At 45.3% G+C, this 13,154-nt stretch overlaps 1 protein-coding gene across 1 annotated transcript in view; it reads right to left on the bottom strand.

The window, feature by feature from the left end:
• The window catches only part of STX6 (syntaxin 6), a 51,350-nt gene extending 38,632 nt beyond the window's left edge, over positions 1-12,718 (bottom strand). Inside the window, exon 1 of the mRNA XM_045982648.1 lies at positions 12,453-12,718. Within this exon, the coding sequence (XP_045838604.1) occupies positions 12,453-12,487 (35 nt within the window). The 5' untranslated portion in view covers positions 12,488-12,718. The remainder of the gene's footprint in view (positions 1-12,452) is intronic.
• Positions 12,719-13,154: the final 436 nt, after the last annotated feature.

The following is a 13,154-nucleotide window of genomic DNA, read 5'->3' as shown; positions in this document are numbered from 1 at the left end:
ATTAATAATTTTTAATTCTTTAATGAAGAACATTTTTAAGGGAATATGCCTTTTTTTCTTTTTCACTGCAAGGGAGGAACACAGTGACTACTAGTACAGTTTGGTGCCACTGCCTTGACCTAGGCTAAGGCAGGGCAGTTTTACCTGCCACAGCTTTTTGCACCATTGGTATAAATGTCAGTACAATGGAAAAAGCAAATGACATCTGAGTTATTATGAAAAGTGTTTTAGGTTAAGGGAGTCTTCCGTGAAAGGGTCAAGAACCCCTTGAGATCCAAGGACCACACCTTCATAACCGCAACTCCCAAGACACTCATAGTTGGGCTTGATGGGAAGGAGGGGGCACACAGATGGATTCAATTCTCATAGCACAGAGTGAAATCAAGGAGTCCCTATGCATGTTCTGAAGAAGACATCAAAGAAATGGCAGGAATCAGAAAAATGCCACAAAGCAATCCCAGGATAACATTCAACACCCACAGGCCTGGCCAGTGACCTGGCTTATTCCACTCTCAATCTCTTATTTTTTCAAGAGGTTTTCAGTTAGTGGCACAGACATAAGAAAAGCAAAGTGGTGATTATTTTGCAGTTCTAAGACAAACTTTCAAGGAATCACAAAGGTGGGAACTATCAGCAACGGTTCAAGTCTTGAAGAGCCAGAACCTGTAATGTGTCATGGAATCCTATTTTAACAGCAGTGTGTGGGGTCCCTCACAATTTCATTTCAGCTTAGTGCTAGCCTGAAAACAGAAGGCATGAAAGGAGAGTAGAAAACATCATGTGTCATAAACAAATCCTTTTTTCAGCCGGATATTAATGGTAACCAGAATTTTCAAGAGAACTTGGGATTTCTGGTCAGTTTCAAGAGCCCCAAGCCACACCTAATAACATGTGAGACTCTAGTGAGACAACTCATTCAATTAGGAACCATTTGTAAATATCTGGAACTAAATATTTACAATCACTAGGCATTCCAAGGAAATCAATCAGGACAGAGAAAACAACAACAAAAAGTCAGAGGAGTAAATAATAGCGTGATCTGTTTGAGATTTGTGAGGGTTTTAACAAGGGAAGGAGAAGAGCCCACCGAGTTTTCTTCACACCACTCTCTCAGGAAGGGCAACGGAGCTGTTTCTGTGAGAAGTGGCTAGTTAGGCAGCCCCCCCTTCCCGCCCACGTACATGCCCAGCATGGGTGGCTCTGCACAGCCCACGAGAGCCCAGCACCCTGACCAGACAGCAGCAGTGGCTGAATCCTTGGGCAACAGAGATCCAATTTTGTGTAGTCTCCAGAAAGGTTAAAAATCACAAAACACTGCTTTCCTTTTCCTGTGAAGTGTGGTTTACTTATTTGAGGTTTTTCTTTCAACTATGTGAAGGGAATGACTGAAGTCTGATGCCCAGAACTTTCCATGAGGGGCCAGGTATACCATGACTTTTTAGATCCCTTTGGCTTAGCAAACTTCTAGGTTAACCATCTGCTCACCAACAGCTCTGGCACCATGTCACCAAAAACTTGCTGACTGCTTTCCTAGAAGTACAGGGTTAGCACCTGACCCAGAGAAGGTCCCCACAACAGTCAAACAGATTTTCTGCTGCCCCATCTGTTACAGATGTTTCCAAAGTCAGTTCTGTCTTACCTAGTTCATGGGCAACAGGAGTCACAGTGCTGGAAAATGCCAGGGACGAAGATCTTCCACCTTGCTGTCTACCAAATGGGCTACCAAAATCAAGGGACCTGTCATATCATTATGGGTTAAACTCCATGAACACCAGAATGAAGGTCGCTCACTGCGGTCCGCATCAATGCCCAGAGAGCTACTGGCAGGCAACTGTCCAAAGTGAAAACACAGTCCACATCTTTGAAGAATCTTTTGGACAAAAATGAAGTCATCAAAGCTTTCAAAACCAGATTCTTCCACTCATTAACACATAAAAGTTGACACTGTCAGAACTAACCTAGTTTGTTTCCGAAGCCAAACACTAACCCTCTGTCATTGCTAGCTGAGCCTCTCCCGTACAACATTCTAGTCTGTTCCACCATGGGGAAGGGCCCAACATCCCAAGCAACCTCTAGGACGAAAGGCAATACATCTAGATGTCCATAAAAATCACCAAGTTTTCTTCTCTAGATCTTGCCAAGTTTCTCAGAAAAGTTGGAGGAAGGAGTATCTCAGCCATTAGGGAGCCTTGATTTTGCAGAATCTGCCATTCGGCTATGCCAGCAAGTTGCAGAGTAATTGTGGCTGCAACCCCCGTCAGCCTTCTCATTTCTCCTTTCTTCTTTGACCATGCTGACAGACTCCAAACTGGCATCTGTTCCAGTTCCTGTGGCTATATAACAACCATCCCAAAACTTAGTGGGAGTGAAACAAGCATTTATTATGCTCATGGATTCTGCAGGTCAGGAAACCAGATGGCTGGTCCCTGCTCTACAGTGTCTGGGGCTGCAAAAACATGGGCTCCCCAGTGGGGTCTGTGTGTCTCTGCACACGATCTCCCTAGCAGAGCAGCTGCAGTGTAGCTGGACTTCTCACATGGTAGCTCCGGACACCCCTGCCTTCCGTCCCGAGTCAGGAAGAAGCAGGCGGCAGCTGCATGGGCTTGGCTATCTTTTAGGACTTAGGCTTCGGAAGTCAAGCAGTGTCCTCTCTGCCTCATTCTGTCAGGGGAGGCAATCAGGTCCCAGGGAAAGGAACTAGGATCCCAGCTTGGTAGGAGAATGTCAGCTTCACAATTTCAGAAAAGCAAACGGGGCAGGATATATACGGGGGTGGCCACCTGTAGAAAAAGACAATCAGCCACAAGACCAGTATCTGGGGCAGGCAGCGCTCGTCCTGCACAACTCTACTGAGAGGTTCCTGTTTCATCAATATACTGAGAGGCTAGGAAAGGCAGACGGTGTCCATCCTAGTAATGAAATCTGACAAACTCAGGCTCCGCGAGCCTCTGTAACCATATCCCCCTCCCGCCCCATATCCTACCAACCTCCTTCCACCAATCCTTCGTGTTAGGTAAGGGAGGAGCTCTTGTTGCTGCTTGGCTTCCGTACTCACATCTTCTGTATTTGAGGGGAAAACCACACACACTCCTTTCACTTGACCTCACTGTCATTTCTGAATTCAACTGTACTGTGATACCTTTTGCAATTACTCTTGTGGGGGAAAAACTGACTCTACTTAGTTACCTACGGTTACATACAGTTTTGACCTCAATTTGCTGCTGCTTCCACAACCCCCCTGGGATAGTACCACTACTACCGCAGGTCAAAGTCATGACTGGCTTGAACTCGTCTTCACTTTCACTGTACTTGCCACTACAGCCTTCATAGCTGTTTTCTCAAAACTCTCACTTCCTTTGTTTTTGTGACATTGTGCTCTTTTAGTTTCTAGCAGTTTTCTCTCTCCTTTCCTTCTACTTGGTCCTACTGTTTCTCAGCACTTTTTAGAACTTCTAGGTGCTCATCAATAGTCAGAGGTTCAAATGATCCCCTTCAGCTGAAAACTCCCCAACGGCATTACCAACCCTTGTCACTCACCCAGGATTAATTCCTGTATTTTTGGCTGCCTGCAGGACCATTCCATTTGCCTAAAACCAAACTGATCTTTTCCTGCCTACCAATAAATAAATAAAAAGCAAGCATTCAAACAAAAAGATAAAGCAGAAAAAAAGTCTGCTTCCTTCTATAACTTCCCCTTTTCAGTCAACAGGGCCTCTATCTTCCAAGATTTCAAACTTGTCTAGACACTCTTCCTCTTCTCACCTTGCACAACTTCTACTTAAGTTCAATCACTAGATTTTAGATCTGGAAGAAACTTTCAAGGTAACTAGTCTGCACTCGTTAAACACACAGAACTGGGGCCAGGCATCTTGGCTGTTTGCGTCATATGCTTCTGACCCTGACTATGAGGTACCTTCCAGTACCAAGACTACTCAATCCCATCTCTGCTAAGTGTAGGGACAAATCTATTTTCTTTGTGGAATCAGAAGACCTGGGTCTGAACCCTTAACAGCTGTTTGCCCACAGGCAAGTAAACAGTAACTGCTCATTAAAACTGCCTCCTGATTACAAACTTACAATAGGAAACAGATTAAATTTAAACTCCTCAGCTGGGTATTCCACATCTTCCTCCCCCAAACTGGCCGACTTTAATATCCAACCTGATTTTTTTTTTTCACTAAAACAAAATCTGTGTCAGTTGGCAGGTCTCCTTCCCATCCTCCCCTTTCTCATTTCTGGCTCTAGACCTCTGCTGGCTGCTTCCCCAGCAAAGAAAGAGTGCCTACATCTCTGCAAATGAAAAGCAGACATTTCCTTTAAGGGCTAGAATGAGACCCTATATTTGCTTCACTAAAATGTCCTCGACCAACAGTCTTACTGGGGTCTTTGCTTTTTTCAGTCTCCACAACATCTCAACTCCACTCTGACGTCTTACGCACAATGCACACTGTCTTTTGCCTACACTCTGCACATCTGCACAGCGCTGTCCAACTAGACCACAGGTTCAGCCAAATACAGCATTAGGCATTCAATACATTTAAAACAAATGTGTGCAAAGTCTTTACGGTGAAACATCTGATTCTGATTTTAAAATGCAGAATGTGAGATTTAACTTACTTTCATTTCATTAGACTAAGATTTCCTTGCAAGCAAGTGATTTCTTTTTCAGTGATTATACCAGTAAACAGTTCTCTCAACAATGTGAATAAAATGCACAAGGCTCGCCTTCAAGAAACTCACAATCTAGAGTCAAGAGGGCAGCACATACAGACAAATGCCAGTTAAAGAATACAACGTAACAGGGGCGCCTGGGTGGCTCAGTAGGTTAAAGCCTCTGCCTTCCGCTCAGGTCATGATCCCAGGGTCCCGGGATTGAGCCCCACATCGGGCTCTCTGCTCAGGGGGGAGCCTGCTTCCTCCTCTCTCTCTGCCTGCTCTCTGCCTATTTGCGATCTCTGTCAAATAAATAAATAAAATCTTAAAAAAAAAGAATACAACATAACATACACCATATTGCTCATCTGCTTACTCAGGCCATTATTTCAACATTGATCCACAGCCAAGAACCTGGAAATGATCCTTACTCAGGCACACAAAGTCTCCAAAACAAAAACTAAAGAGTCACAACATTCATGCCTTTTACCTACAGGAGAGGCTCACTTGGTACCAACAGACTCTCATACTCCAATGCTCAATTTTGTGGTTTTCTAGGTCAGTTCAATTAGAAGTTGCAAATTCTAAAAGGTTGCCAACAAGACAGGGAAAAATAGAGAACCCAAAACTCAGAATGTATGCACTCATCAAACAAGCACCACATGAGTCCCTACAAAACACAAAGATGAAAACAACAGGATTCAAACACGGCATTTTTCTTCTCTTCACAAATGAGTAATGATTTCTTACAATGAGAATCCCAGGACTCTGAAAAGATCAGGGGAAGTGGATGGGGGTGGGGAGAGAGTGGAGATAGGGGTATATTCTGGAAGGCAATCTGGTAATATGGAAACTTTGAAAATGTGCTTACTCTCTGAATTAGCAATTCTGCCACAGGAATATAGGCTCTGGAAATAATCTGAAGCAGCAATAAAGACCTGTCAGGCATGCATTCTTCTTGCCACTACTCTACTTGTAATAGTGAAAAATGAGAAACATCTTGTCATCCTCGGTAATCATTTATATTACATTTATATGGCAAAATACAACGTAGTCATCAAAAGCCCTCCCCACTGAAGACATTTTAAGGATATAAAAAAATACAGATGGCCCTCCTGTCCCCTTTCCGCCATCTTTCAGTACCGCCATAATGTGCACACGAATGTCCTGGCAGAGTCTCTCAAGAGCATTAACCACGCTGAGAAGAGGCAAACGCCAGGTTCTCACTAGGCCATGCTCCAGAGTCAGCATCCTGTCTCTAACGGTGATGATGAAGCCAGGCTACACTGGCGAATGTGAAGTCACTGGAGATCAGAGAGCCGGGAAAATTGCTGTGAACCCCATAGGCAGGTTAAACATGTGTGGAGCGATCAGCCCCAGATGTGATGTACTCAAAGATCTAGAAAAATGGCAGAATAATCTGCTCCCGTACCACTAGCTTGGTTTCATCATATGGACAATCTCTGGGATCAATCAACCTCTCACAAGTGGCCTCATGGACCATGAAGAAGCAAGACGAAAACACATAGGAGGGAAAATCCCAGGATCCTTTTTCTAGGGATATAATACATATGTGTAAGTAAGATGCCTCAAAAGAAAAAAAAAATACAGATGAAAAGATTATAATACAGTATGATCCCAATTTCTAAAACAATTATTCAATAATAATAATATACACATATATAAATACTGGCCTTTCTGCTTATAAGATATAAACCTGAAGTTTGGTGTTTTTTTTGTTTTTTTTTTGTTGTTTTTACTAAGTTTCATTTTCTTCATTTGTAAAATGATAATAATAGTACCAGTACTTACTTTATAAGGACTAAAAAGATAATTACTGTTAGGTTCTTAGCACAGTGCCTAATACATAGTAAGAGATCAAAAACTGGTGAAAAATATTGCCTATAACTAATTTTTTAAAAGATTTTATTTATTTATTTGACAGACAGAGATTACAAGTAGGCAGAGAGGCAGGCAGAGAGAGAGGAGGAAGCAGGCTCCCTGCCAAGCAGAGAGCCCGATGCGGGACTCGATCCCAGGACCCTGAGATCATGACCTGAGCCAAAGGCAGAGGCTTTAACCCACTGAGCCACCCAGGCACCCCCCTGCCTATAACTATTAATAGAAGTTAAGATCAAGGGGCGCCTGGGTGGCTTGGTGGGTTGGGGCCTCTGCCTTCTGCTTGGGTCGTGGTCTCAGGGTCCTAGGATCAAGCCCCGCGTCGGGCTCTCTGCTTGGCAGGGAGCCTGCTTCCTCCTCTCTCTCTGCCTGCCTCTCTGCCTGCTTGTGATCTCTGTCTGTCAAATGGATAAATAAAATCTTAAAAAAAAAAAAAAAAGAAGTTAAGATCAAAAACACACAAAAATTTTAACCATTTATTTCTGGATGGTGGCATTTCAATAAATTTTTATTCTTTTTATATTTTTGTTTCCTAGATTTTCTAAAATAAGCATATATTACTTTAACATTAGTTTAAATGTTACTCAAAAACCAGTTAAGACGTGGTCTTTCCTCTCAGAAAGGGCACCTTATTTGGCTGGAAACACAGAAACAGACTTTTTATTTTTTAAGATTTTATTTATTTATTTGACAGAGAGAGAGGGAGAGATCACAAGTAGGCAGAGAGGCAGGCAGAGAGAGAGAGGGGGAAGCAGGCTCCCTGCTGAACAGAGAGCCTGATGCGGGGATTGATCCCAGGACCCTGAGACCCAGAGCTGAGCTGAAGGCAGAGACTTAACCCACTGAGCCACCCTGGTGCCCCAGAAACAGACAGTTAAAAGAAAATGTTTACTGGGCATTTAACATGTGCCCCCAACTGCTAGGCAATTTACATGTATTAACTCATTTTATCCTTACAACCAATAAAGCAGGTATTGTTAAGCCAATTTTGTACAGTGCTAAGCCACTTTGTAAAAACAGGTTCAAAGAGGAGAATTCAACAAAGTTACACCAAGTAATTGAAAGGTATGATCCCAACAGTGGGTCAGCTAGATTACCAAAAAATAGTTCTTTCACCAAACTTCACTGCCTCCTGAAGTCAGATAAAAAGAAAAATTACACCCAGAATCCATGTTCCCTTCTCTTCACCAGCCTTTACTCTTACAGAACTTATCACCACCTGACATACCACGTTACTGGTCTGTTTCCTGTCCCCAGAATGTAGTCTCCGTACGAATGGGATTTTGTCTGCTCTCTGCTGTACCCTCAGCTCCCAGCCCACAAAAACAGACACTCCATAAGGGTGTTAGAATAAAGGATTCTGAATAGAGAAGTGACCTGATCGTGCCTCTGGGGACACCTGGTAGCAGAGCAAAGCTTTGCTGAAGAAGAAGTTGCTTGCAGGCGTCCAGGTGGGAGAGAACAAGGACAAGCACTGCGGTAGAAGAACCATAACCAGAGAGGGAGAGGAGGTTCCAGAAATATCCAAGGGATGGCCCTGATAGGACATGATGACCAAGTGGACGTGGGACTGAGGGAGAATGGGGAGTCAGGAGTGGAGAGCTAAAAGGAGGAAGACCTGGTCAGGCATCTGTAGGGAGGGATGTGGGTGGGAGCAGAGTGACCAATGTGCTCGGTTACACGGGCAATACCTGACGCAGGGGGAATAACGAAGCTGCCCCCGTGAGAGCACAAGGACAGGATCCACCCGAGAGGCTACGCGCGAAGGGCAGGCGGAGGTGCTTCAGGAGAGCCTGGAGTTTCAGACACTGAGTTCTGGTGCTACAAACACCACTGTGAATGTCTAGGCCAGTTGGGGCCCCACGTGCCCTGAGAGCTTAACTGCCCCCACTGTGGTGGTTTTCTCCTGTGTCCTGGGATTCTGCTCTGAATGGGACACTGAGAGTGTCAAACTCCCACAAACCAGCCCCAAACCTCCGGGGATTAAGAACTGCATATTTCAACGAACACACCTTTCTAACTGGTCCCCTTAAAAGGTCCCCTTGAAATCGTTCCTCACACTGATGTCTCCAACAGTACTAGCAGATCAATATTCCCCCAAACCCTCATTTCATTCCATTTCCCAGATTGGAAGATCTCCAATGACTTCAAAATGAGACTCTCCTTGACCCTATTCTACCTGTACTGTGAAGTTTTAACAGTGTGAGCAGAATCAGGCAGTTCGAATTTGAATCTTGAGTCTACCATTTCTTAGCTGTGTGACCCCAGGAGAATAACCCCTCTGGGTTCCCTCAGTTCCTCATCTCTAAATGTGGGTGGTACCCACATCACAGAGCTGTTCCTATCAAGTGAAAATGTTTATAAAGTCCTTACTTAGCTCAAACCGCCTGGACAGGAGCTGCATCCTTTAAAGGTTAGCTATTATTATTACTTCCCTAAATAAACTTCCTACAGCACCCGGGACACTCTCCTTGATCATTTCTAATACACAATGCCCATCTCAGGGCATCTGCGGGCAGTGTTCCCACCCAGGAACCACCACTCCTTAACCACCACCACCACCACCACCATCACGAGTATTTAGTTAACATTTACACCGTATATTCAAGGTGCTAGGCTGGAAACACAGGAAAAATAAACAGTCCCAAACCCTCAGAGCTCACAGTCTAATAATGAAAGACAGTCAGAGGAAGAGGTGTAATAACGTGTTACAAGCGCCAAGGAAAGCACTTCCTGGAGGCAATGCAGCGCTTACACTGAATCTTCAAAGCTTGGTGGGTGAACCAGGCAGAGTGGGTGTACATGGAGTAAGAGCACCCAGGACCGTGGTCGTAATCACTAAGTCTGACCTTGCTGGAGCTCTGAGCTGAGGGTAGGCAGACTGGCCGGAGGGTAAAGGACGGCTGCATCATGGTGGTCATGAAGAGTCTGGACTTTAAACAGGCAGCCACGAAATGATGTTAAGTGCGGAACCTCTGCTTGGGTTCTAGAAGAGCTACACCTCTTCTACCCACCGTGGGCTCCACACATGACTATGGAACGCCTGCAATGCACTGGTGTGACTGAGGAACTAATTTTTTAATTTCAATTAACTTACATTTAAAAACTGATATGCAACTCAGTTACTGGAAAATTTTTAAGTATGTCTGGGATGTTTGGGTATGTGAATCTACTCTTTCAACTGTAAATTCAATATACTCTAAATATAGAGCAAATATTCCTGATGAACATTTAGTGTCCAAATTGAGATGTTCTATACGTGTAAAATATACTCCAAATTTGAAAACTTAGTACAGAAAAAGTAAAATATCCTCTTGTAATCTTCATATTAGCCATCCACTGAAATATTTTGAATACATTAAGGATGAAATTAAAATTAATTTCACTAGTTTCTTTTTACCTTTTTTCTTTTTTTTTTTTTTTTTTTGAAGTGAGCTCTACACCCACTGTGGGGCTTGAACTCATGCCATGGAGATCAAGAGTCACATGCTCCACCAACTAAGCCAGCCAAATGCCCCTCTTTTTACTTTTTAAGATGGCTACTAGGGGGCGCCTGGGTGGCTCAGCAGGTTAAGCCTCTGCCTTCAGCTCAGGTCATGATCTCAGGGTCCTGAGATCAAACCCCACATCGGGCTCTCTGCTCTGCAGGGAGCCTGTTTCCGCCTGCCTCTCCGTCTACTTGTGATCTCTGTCTGTCAAATAAAATAATAATAATAGTAATAATAATAATAATAATAAGATGGCTACTAGGAAAATGGCGTATATGGCTCCCATTATATTTTAGATAGCACTAACCCAAAAGAACCAAAGGCAGATGACTAGAAGCAGGCAAACCAAATAAGAGACGCTTTAATAAGAGTCCAGATGAAACACAGGCCTGAATTACCTCAATTCTACCCATCTCCCATAACCTAATTCAAGACCTACTACTACTTCTAAAAGCTTTTCCAATCATAATCAATTCTAATGAGTTGCTTTTCTCAGAACTACTGGGGCACTTAGTCTTCTGTAACATTTGTTTTAGCACTCAATTTATCACCTGTCATTTCTACTTAATTTTGGGGTGAGTTGTTTCTCAGAACCATCAGCTGCTGGCTAAGGGCCAAAACGTAGGCATCTAATTTTCCATGTTGTACGATGCATTTTCAATACTTCCAGTAAACAGAGGTACACAGTTCCCCAAATATTCTGTCACAATCTGGATACACCCTGGTGGCTAACTTTACCTTCTATGGCAGAAGGTATCACCAATCTCTTCCTTCAGACACCTTAAGGACACAAGCTAAAATGATAAAAAAGTCAACCAAGAATCCAGGCCAATGTTCCAACACAGCAGTGATATCTCATCAGTGAGCAAGCACTGGTAGACTCTATAGGATACCGTCAGGGGGAAAAAAGGCCAAGATGGCAGAGCAATTTAGCATTTTCACAGATTCCATTAAAAATCAAACAAACAAAAAATTTCTGATTATCCCTGGTTTCCACTGCCAGAGATGAAAACCTTTGCAAGCTGAGCATTAAGATCTTTCATTCGAGGCAAAGACACATGGCTTTAACATTTAAAAATTAACCCCTAAACTAATCCTTCTAACAAATAACACATTTTCCAGGTAGAGAGCCACATATTACTAATCAAACTGCAACTCAGCATTTTCCCATCTACCTTGAAGTAGGATGAAGAAAGAGACCTTTAAGGAAAATGTTAAGAAATACATATTTTACTGTATCATGGATAACAAAGTACTTCACCTAAAGTACCATGTAAATTTTCCTAGAAGAATCCTTAAAACACAAACACTCAAGCAACTGGTCAGCATTAATAAGAAGCTAGCAGCAACTAGTTGGAGGCAAAGGGACACTTGGTGGTAATTAGCACTGATCTGGGAACTATGGAGTTCTCGGATTTTTTTTATGTCTGACATTTAAAACATAAAGTTGACATGTTACAACAGCATGAAAATCGACCTTTTGGGGGGGGGGGTTTGTTTAATGGCTACAAAGATAATAGAACGAAGTGCAAATAAAGTTTCTATCTCCAAACCACCGAGCAATCAAAGATGGAGTCAGGACAGCTTCTAGGGAAAAAATAAGTTAAGGCAGTTCTGTTCTGAAAGGCTGGATAAGAAATGGGGAAACCTGTCAAAGAGCCTGGATGAAATCGGGGAGTTAAAAAGAAAGCACTCACTTCCTTTAGCACTGTGGGAAAATCCCAGTTGCTAATAGAAAGCTGAGGAAAGTTTAGTTTGGCTGATTTCATTTTGTTTTCCTTCCAACATCACCGCCGAGTTCGAACGACTGCTTTCCTCCCCTCACATTACTCAGTAAAAACGCCCCCACTGAACTGAGTTGTCTTCCGGAGCCCTGCTCCCCCGCAGCCCAGCCTGCAAACGTGCTCAGACGCCTCTGGGCGTGTTGTGGTCTCACCACTCTGCGGGCCGGCGCTCCAAACTCAATGCACAATGGGAGCTCACCCCCATCAACGCCAACTACAAAGCTCAGGAGGGCCATTTCCCTTTTCCTGCCCAGATGCTGTTTTCCCTCCTTCGAAGTAGGGCCCGGTGGTCCACTAGAGCCCCAGTACGGGCTGGGACGCGTGTTCCCCTCCCCACCTGCAGAGCTGCTGATCCCCTCGCACCCCAAGTAAGTTGCATCTCCGCGCACAGCCCCAAAGGGATCCCCTTCCCCAGGGGCTTGGTTGGGGGTACGGTTTTCACAGTGCAGGTAGGACGGAGAGGGGAGGTCTCTGGACGCTTGGTCATGGCCCTGCAAGCTGAGCCGTCCTCACTGTCCCCTTCCTAGCCTCCACTTGTCTCCCCTCCCCCTCCAGAGAGAAGAGCGGGGAGGTGCGGGCTGGCAGCACGGCCACCTCCTCCTCCAGTGGAGCCCACGGGGACACTCACCCTTTCACCACAAAGAAGGGGTCCTCCATGGACATGGCGTCCCGGAGCCCGGCTGCCTCACGCCCGCTCCGCGCACAGGGCGCCCGCGCCCTCCGAGCCTTCTCCTGCCCACCCCACCGGTCTGCCGCAGCCGCCCGGGCCGAGGCCCGAGGAAGCCAGAGCAGCTGGCGCGCGCAGGCCGGGGCGCACCGGACCGCCGCCGGTCCAGCACTCGATCGCCCCGCAGACCGAAGCCCCGACTCTGACGCCGGCCCCCGCGCCCGTCTCCACCCCCGGCTCCTCCCGGCGCCTCTGGCCGGCTTGACCCCGCCCCCGAGCCCCGCGGCCGCGGCCAACCACAGACGCGGCCCGCTGCACCACTTCCGTACCGGCTCTCACGTGACCAGGGCCAGCCCCGCCCCCCGTCGGCGGGGCTTGGGCGCCACGTCACTCAACCCTGGAGGCGGGGCTCTGAGGAGAGTGGGCGAGGGCTACAGTTACCCCCTTGCGGACTCAGGCTTGTTCTCTCCCGCGGGGGGGGGCAATACCCTAGTACCCGATCTGTATGATGCTTTTACCTTTCCTGTATTTTTAACACTTTATTTTGATGACAAGATTTGTAAGTCCATCTTGTCCATGCAATAAATCACACTCATATACATTATCTGACTATAATAATGTTGCACAACTCTTTCATGTAGGTCTTATCATGTGTCCCGCAAT

This window comes from Meles meles, chromosome 17 (genome assembly GCF_922984935.1).
Source record: "Meles meles chromosome 17, mMelMel3.1 paternal haplotype, whole genome shotgun sequence".
NCBI lineage: Eukaryota > Metazoa > Chordata > Mammalia > Carnivora > Mustelidae > Meles > Meles meles.
This window is presented reverse-complemented; position numbering and strand designations above follow the sequence as displayed.